Here is an 8,314-nt window from a genome sequence, read left to right as displayed (position 1 = left end):
TTTTGTAAAAATAATTATATCAATTAAAATTAAATTCATATTTTAGCTAATTAATATTTTTTTGTCTTAGCTAATTAATCTTATTATTGGTATTAAAAGTTTAAAATTCTTTTTTTATTTTTCTTGCAGGACCCATTAAGGATTAAAAAAAAATTGAGTCAAAGACCAACTTATATACAAAAAGAGATGCAACATAAATGGCTTCATCTTTTGGAATTGAGTAGACTAAACCTAAAACTTTCTCAAAGAAATAATAATGAAAATAAATTTTGTCATGGTTTCATGTCTATACAATGTTATTGGACTTACTAGTACTAATGGCAACTAGAACAGTTGATAAATATTGGCATCCAATAAGAACACCTCAGTTTTGCTAATAAGAGAACAAGTAGAAAACACAAGAATACAATAATGTGGCATAAATAATCTGTTCTTTGCACAACATTATTTAAAAACAACTCCAGACAATCTGACATGGATTTCATGCTGACCAAACAAGTTCTTAAATAGCTCATATGAGTGACAGAACTTACTTCTGCAAGAGAAGTCGAGATAAATTACAGAATAAATATTTCCAGCTACTTACATTACATACACAAAAGCACAACAGCAAGTGCTTACATAAGTTAAAGGAAATAAAGTAAACATGCTTGACAGTTGCAAGAAACAAGACCCCATATCCTCATAACTTGGAGAAAAAAAAAAGGTGGAAAACCAATCTTACTGAAAACTTGATTGGTTACTGATATCCAAGTCTTCCACTTGTTCAGTTACTCTGCTCACATTAATTTCCTCAATATGATTGCCATTGTTTTCGAGTTCACAAATGCCTTTTTCATCCTTCATGCAAGTTCTATCATCGACATTGTCTGTACTAGCATCATTGTCGCTTGATGGTGCCTGGTGCCTTCTCCGAGCAGTGGCTTCTTTGACCTTATCCCCTTCGGAACTATTAACCTTACCATTGTTGCTCTTCCGCCGACCCAGTTTTGGAGATTTTGCACGTGTTGGTGGCATCTGGTCGAGACACTCATGTCAGGCTCACAATTCGATAAAAATACATCTATACAAGTACAACTTGATCTTCAAAAATGCATGTGTTGTCAAGCACATTTACAACAACAATAAAGCCTTATCCCATTAGGTGGGATCGGCTATATGGAATAAAATGACTCCATTGAACCATATCATGTCTAAAGTATGTCTAAAGTGAGACTCTTTACATGGAGATCTCCTTTGACCACTTGATAAAATCTGAATCTCAAAACATGATACTATGTTAAAAATTCGAGGGCACTACATGCTTACCTTCTTCAATTCAGCCTTAGGTGGAGGCCCCTCATGGTAAAAACTTGGCATAGGGCTTGCTTTAAACATTAAACTCTTCCTCAGCTTCCTGATAGCTTCCTCCTTCTCTTCCTTCAATGTTTAAAATTGATGAAAGAGTCAATGAGAAAAATCAGCTATAAGCTTACAAGGTTTAAACATAATAACAAAATCACAATTTATGTATGGGTTTTGAGGAAACTTGATAGTGTTGTACCTTGGTCCTTTCTTCATTTTTGTTCTTCTCAGCTTCCATTGCTTGGAGTTTTTCCTCTAATCTTGAATTGAACTATAACACAATAAAAAGGAACATGAAGCAATAATGAATTTACAAACCAATCACAAACAAAGCCTAACCAATATACAGGTCCTTACCTCCTTCCTTTTTTCTGCACGTTCAGTTGACCGAAACATTGGCGCAGAAGCAACAGTTGTCCTCGCCTTGATTGATCGTGCAGAAGCAGAAGTTCTTTACATGGTCAAGGAGTAATATCAATTTCGAATTATAAAAGGAAACAGAAGAACCATTGCCAGGAAAAAAAAACGGCATTGCAAGGTTTAGGAGGATACATAGAAGCAACTGAACAAGAATCGTCCTCTTCAGGATGCTTCTTGTTATCTGGTTCCAATGGTTTTCTCAGAACTACAGGTGATTTCAACTGCAACATCCAAAGAGATCAAATTAAGCATAAAACGTTGACAACATGTTAACTAATGAAAAAGATGATTCAAATTCAACTTCATTAAATTTGCAACTTTTGAAGCAGAGTCAATGCTATTGAAACTTTCACTGGATATGCAAGAAAATTATGTAACAAAATTTGCAGCTGTTGTCCCTGATGAAATATTTTAGCAACAAAAACAGTTCCTTTAAAATGTAACTCATCCACTACTTAGTTAATAAATCAAAATAATTGAAATAGGATACCAATTCAACAAGTGAATATACCTGATTCTGTTTAAATACATTGGGAGACAGAATATTTCTTTTATTTACAGATTTTCTCTGGTTACTGCTCTTGTTATCTTCTCCGAAATTCGGACGCATTCCAACTACAGCACGCTTCTCAGTGGCTAGGGAAAATGGCTGTGGAACCGTGGCCTTGATTTGAACACTACCTGTACACTTGCTATGAAGATTTCCCATCACATTATCTCGGGGCTTATGATTACCCTTTGTTTTGTTTGCTTTTAAACTTTTCTCCCTATGGACACCCTCAAAACCTGAAGTTAACTTCCCATCAGATATTTTAGCATTAGAGACATCAGGGATCTTAACAGGAACTTCTGTCGTACATTCCTTCACCTCATATTCCTTCGTGCTCTCCTCGGAGCTATGATGTTCATTACTCTCGTTGATATGCTCATATGACTCAGTAATATTATCGGTTAGGGCTTCATGACCTGAGTCATGGGAAATGCCATCCGAATAGACTACAACACGATCGGGCTCCTTGATGACACAAATCTCTGTATCTTCTATAGCCATTTCACTGGGAATGAAAAGAAGGGTCAGAAACTCAACTATAAAATGCTAATTCATTGAAATGCTGCTAATAATAATTAGCCAAAGCACAGAATAGTTAATAATATTAAGATTATGTTGAGTGAAAGAAAGATTGTACAATGTACATCATAAATTCAAAAAAAAAATAATGAGGAAGGGTAAACATAGAAACCATAGATGATTTTGCCTTGTAACAACTCTGTTTAACTCAAATGTCATGAATGCAAGGACTTGACACTACAACAACCACAGTTTATTCTTACACTAACATATAAGATAGTTGGTAAGAGAATATGTTCTGCAAACCATAGTAGTTTTGTTCAACCAAAAAGTGAATCAAGGGACAAAAAAATAATTAAAAAGCTAAAGCCATGACTCATGCATCATGACAAATTGCAAAAGCATGGAAGCATATGAGAATTGTTTATCAAAAAAATCATAGGCAATACATGAAATTGTCTACCTAATCCAAAATTTTCATAAAGAAGCAAAGCCACACAAAAGAAAAATACTAAAAGACATAGAAGGAAAGCAAACAAATAGGTTGGCATGTATGCTTAATCAATGATTAAGACTACTCCAACAACTCAACTATATCCAAAAGAAATAGCATATTCAAGTGAGCAACTGAGCAAGGTAGCTAGTTAAATTTCAGAAGTATAACCCATAGTTCCTAAATTTACTCTTTCTAGCAATTAAATTAAATTAAATTAGAAGTATTTCTTTAGAACCAACTTAGTACACGTGGAACAAAATATTTAGTACGCCATAGGTAAGGGAGAGAACCAAGGTAACTAAAGTATAAGCATGTTTATTAATTTCCACCGACAATTCCATAAAACACACACGTGAAGAGGGAGGGCCTCTATAATTAAATCCCAATCACCCAAATGCAAAATGTGAACCAAAAAGTGCAAATCCAAATAAATGCATCATATTGTTTGCAATAACTGGAGATCCAGGACCAACAATGCAAAATCTCTGATACAAAATGTACATAAATAGAAATAAAAATCGGAACTTTGAACTATATCAACTATTTATACGGAAAAACAGGAAATGGGTTTCAAGCTTGAACATGCAAAGAGATTGCTTTTGTTCTTCCACTTCCACCTCAACTCCATTACAATTTTTTTCCCATCAACTAAAGAAACAGAACCCCATTATAAAAATCAATCCATAGGGCCAACTACCAAGTTAAAATAAATAAATGAAAAACAAAAATTGAACATCACCCAATTAAAAAAAATAGTAATTGCAATTATAGCAAGAAATAGTGTTGAGAAAGAGTTATGCATGGAAAGAAAGCGCGTGAGTAACTCACATTTGGAGTAGGGATCTGAGGATGGTAGGAAGAAGAGAGAGAGAGAGGAGATTGGAGAAGAAGGAGAAGAGATAATGGAAGTAGTGGGGGGTGTTGCTGTCGCGTGGGTTTTATATGTACGCGGAGGAGTGTGTGTGTGTGTGTGTGAGGTCTCGTCGGTCACACGCCGTTTCCTCACGGAGTTAATAATGCTTGTGTTCTGTAGTGTAGTGTTGTGTTCTGTTCATCTTCTTTTCAAATTTTGAATTTGAACCATTAATAAACGAAACTTAAAGTAAACTGCTCCTGGTAATAATTAAACACGCCTTTTTTTTTTCCCTTTTCTTTCCCCTCTTTCTGACTTTTCTTCTCGGGATTCTTCTCTTAATTCAAATGCTCCTTGGTTTTGTCTTTTCTTTTGTTTAATCTTTATAATTATTAATAAAGATTTATCTATCTTGTATTCTAAAAATATGTGTTAAAATTATAAATAACAAAAGAAAATAAGTTTTTAATATATTTATTTTATATTTATTAAATAAAAAAATTTAAAATCTTTTACTAATAATAAATTTATCATGTGTTCTTAATATACATATTAGCTAAATTTTATTAATAACTATTAGAAAAGTATATGAAACTAAGAGATAATCAGACAAAAACAAAACAATACAATTAATTTAATTTTTTTAATTTACAATATTTGTTATTAATTGTTGTTTCATTAAAATCAGCTTTTGAGTAATATGTTCCAAAAAATGCTCGTGGAATCATGGAGTAGAAATCAAGCCCGATTCTTCACCCTCTATTCCCTTTGGTGGCTACAGTGCATGGTTCTCTCTTCATATCATTGACGGCGCCGATCTCATCCATCCGACCATCCAAGATGGCGATCCCTTCTCAGGCGAAGACAAGGCTCCCGATTCTTCATCATATATCCCTCTTGGCGGCTATGGTGCATGATTCGCTCTTGGTAACATCAACGGCGCCAACCTCCTCCATCGGACCAGAGAAGTATCGCTCCATTCTCAAGTGAAGTCTACGCTCCTAATTATTCACCCTATCTCCCTATCGGCGGTTACGGTGCATGGTTCGCTCTTGATCACATCAGCGACGCCAACCTCCTCCAATCAACCATCCAAGAGAAGGGTGCGGTGCAACACTTCCGGAAGAGAGCATCTTTCATGGTGTTTTCAACCTCGGAAGGCGGATCGATTAGTACATTGATCAATCCAACCCAAGACGATGAACAATTCAATGTGGGTGAAGTAGTTATTCAAGAGCAAGAGGGGTCGAAGGTATGTTGCATAAGCTGCTCCTACGTTGTAAGAAATTTTATAACAATGTGTTATTTGAATGTTTATTATTCATGCTAATTAGATGTTTTTTCAGTTCAAAAAGTATATTCATTTGAAAATGATGGTACAGTGATATATTTAGTTGAGCAAAGTATGCTTAAAATTGCTACTAAATACTTACCCAACATGTTCGAATCATAAGAATTGCCATCATTAAAGTATGCTTCACTCCTAGATTTGTTTTGTAATATTTTTTATGGTTTTTATTGGACTCATTCATTATATAGTAAGAAATGATCTTAACTTGATAATGGTTTTTCACTGTGTCTTTAATTGAAGGTCGACGAAATTACCGATATCTTTGCGACTAGAAAGGATGAGTTGGACTCGAGACACGATGTTTGAATGTGCTATGTGAATGTTTCTAATTCATGCTAATTAGATGTTTTTTAAGTCACATTAGATTTTTCACTGTATTAATTTTGTATTATTGACTAAGAAAGAATACGTGCTCTTTTTGGTAGTATTTATGCCTTGACAAGGTTTTGATGAGGATATGCTTTGATTTTACTTTTCATCTACTTTCTTAGGGTAGGTTACATCAATTCGAAATATGCTTTCAATATAATATAACTATATTAGTAAGTATTATATGAGTCCTGAAATGGTATCAGACCATATAATGATATAAAAGAAAAAAAGTAGAGTGATGATTGTACACTTTCTTAAAGTTCAATTATCATTTCTATATTTATAATCATAAGATTTTACTGAAAATCTTCGCATGTTACTATATAAAGATGTTTTGTGATTTGTGAACCTATCAAATGTATTAGTTCCTTATGTGATCAACTCGTTAACCATATAGATTCAAACCAATCTAATATTCAATATATCAGGTTGGGCTAAAGTTTTGGTTAGTATTTATAATGAAACAAATTTGTATAATATAGATATTTTTTAAGTTCAAACAGCTCATTTATTTGTAAAATTCGGGTACGGTGAAATATTTATTTGAGATATTATTAAAGTATGCTAAGAATTGGTATTAAATATTTATTTGTAAAAACAAATGGTTTAAATCCGCCCTGAAAATGGTTGAAGAGTATAAAAAAAACAATAGGCATTCACATCTCAATGAAGTGCACGCAGTCGATAATGCTTAACACATGAAATAAAGAAATCATATACCAAACCATCCATTTTACAACGAGAAGAAACATCCGAGTGCCTACCAGAGACACCATCCACTTAAAATCATACTTTATGTAGACTGATCACAACCAAAGGCCGTGCAATGCTTTAATTTTCAGCAACTTCACAATTTCAGCAATAGAAAACAATAATAAAAAAAATAAATAATGCCTCCATTTAGTTAACACCACGCTAGTTAATGGAATATAATTGCGACTTAAGCATAGGCATGAACAAAAGGGTTATATACACCGATCAGAGTTGACTCAATATTATAAATATGCAATGCATTGTTTAATGAACTAGTGACATCACTAACTTGGAAACTTATTGCTTGAGAATCCTGAAATACCGAATATATGAAACCTGCTGAGGAGTATCTAATAAAACATGAGTCACTCACTCTTCAATGAAGTACTAACAAGTTCAAATGCCTTAAACATGATAAATCAGAAAACAGATCTAGAACCATCCAATTTACAAAGAAAAGAAACATTCTAATGTCTAATATAAGCACCATCCACTCAGAGGTTTTGGATTGATTGTCACCATCAACTTGACAAAACCAGTAACATGAAATCATAAATCTACAGTGAAACAGAATTTATCAAGCTCACACAAAACGAGTTTAAGCCAGAAAATTCCATATTAAGCTATATAACTCTATCACAAGGAAACCATAGATGTAGTAAGGCTTAGATGGTTGGGGTTTCTGCAAATTAATCCTGCTGCGGTCTCATAAGAAACAGCCCCTAAAATCTGCATATAGGAAACATGAATGAACAAGCATTAAGCTACACCACGGGTTATAGAAACAAATTCAGAGTTCCTGATAAATTGACGCTTGAATCATGAGTAAGTACCAAAACCTAGTTCGACACAAATCAGCCAACATTTACTATATTTTCACCATCCAGAATCCAAAACACAATTAAGAAAACAGCAACAATCAATCACCAATCAAAGTCAATATAGCAAAACCAAATTCCCAATAACAACATGTTTTGCTTTCTAATTACAGAATCATCCATTCGCTAGTTATAGCAATTCAACAACATCCAACAAAATAGCAAAGGTAAACCACATCGACTACAACCATAGTTCCTAGAGCTAAGCATAGATTACTGGTGCACGAAATTGCAATCACACTTTTGCAACTCCGCACAACTAACCAGCAAGTGCACTGGGTCGTCCAAGTAATACCTTGCGTGAGCAAGAATCGATCCCACGGAGATTGTCGGCTTGAAGCAAGCTATGGTTATCTTGTAAATCTTAGTCAGGATATCAGAAATTATCAGGATTGATTGTGAAAGAAAAAAAGAACATGAAAAGGTTACTTGTTTTGCAGTAATGGAGAATAGGTTGAGGTTTTGGAGATGCTCCATCTTCTGAATCTCTGCTTTCCTACTGTCTTCTTCATCAAACACGCAAGGCTCCTTCCATGGCAAGCTGTATGTAGGGTTTCACCGTTGTCAATGGCTACCTCCCATCCTCTCAGTGAAAATGTTCCTATGCTCTGTCACAGCATGGCTAATCATCTGTCGGTTCTCGGTCAGGCCGGAATAGAATCCAGCGATTCTTTTGCGTCTGTCACTAACGCCCCGCCTGCTAGGAGTTTGAAGCACGTCACAGTCATTCAATCATTGAATCCTACTCAGAATACCACAGACAAGGTTTAGACCTTCC

At 34.5% G+C, this 8,314-nt stretch overlaps 1 protein-coding gene across 2 annotated transcripts; it reads right to left on the bottom strand.

The window, feature by feature from the left end:
* Nucleotides 1–389: 389 nt before the first annotated feature.
* Nucleotides 390–4,366, bottom strand: LOC107466271 (protein WVD2-like 3). 2 transcript variants are annotated; one of them, XM_016085255.3, is made up of 7 exons: nt 4,158–4,366; nt 2,276–2,819; nt 1,897–1,985; nt 1,702–1,795; nt 1,544–1,615; nt 1,309–1,419; nt 390–1,017 (listed from the first exon to the last, which is right to left on the bottom strand). In XM_016085255.3, the coding sequence occupies exons 2-7, from the start codon at nt 2,813–2,815 to the stop codon at nt 721–723; spliced, it is 1,203 nt and encodes a 400-aa protein (XP_015940741.1). In that variant the 5' UTR covers nt 2,816–2,819; nt 4,158–4,366; the 3' UTR covers nt 390–720. The 2 variants fall into 2 exon arrangements, with proteins under 2 accessions (XP_015940741.1, XP_015940739.1); XM_016085253.3 differs by lacking the exon at nt 4,158–4,366 and adding an exon at nt 3,006–3,088.
* Between the last annotated feature and the right edge of the window lie 3,948 nt (nt 4,367–8,314).

This window comes from Arachis duranensis, chromosome 9 (genome assembly GCF_000817695.3).
Source record: "Arachis duranensis cultivar V14167 chromosome 9, aradu.V14167.gnm2.J7QH, whole genome shotgun sequence".
Taxonomy (NCBI): domain Eukaryota; kingdom Viridiplantae; phylum Streptophyta; class Magnoliopsida; order Fabales; family Fabaceae; genus Arachis; species Arachis duranensis.
This window is presented reverse-complemented; position numbering and strand designations above follow the sequence as displayed.

Excerpts from the sequence above, each read along its gene's own strand:
- LOC107466271 (XM_016085253.3), bottom strand. The coding sequence starts at position 3,052 with ATGACATTTGAGTTAAACAGAGTTGTTACAAGGCAAAATCATCTATG. Across the intron at positions 1,796-1,896 it reads TCTTGTTCAGTTGCTTCTAT|AACTTCTGCTTCTGCACGAT; the intron begins GTATCCTCCTAA and ends GACCATGTAAAG. Across the intron at positions 1,018-1,308 it reads CTAAGGCTGAATTGAAGAAG|ATGCCACCAACACGTGCAAA; the intron begins GTAAGCATGTAG and ends TGTCTCGACCAG.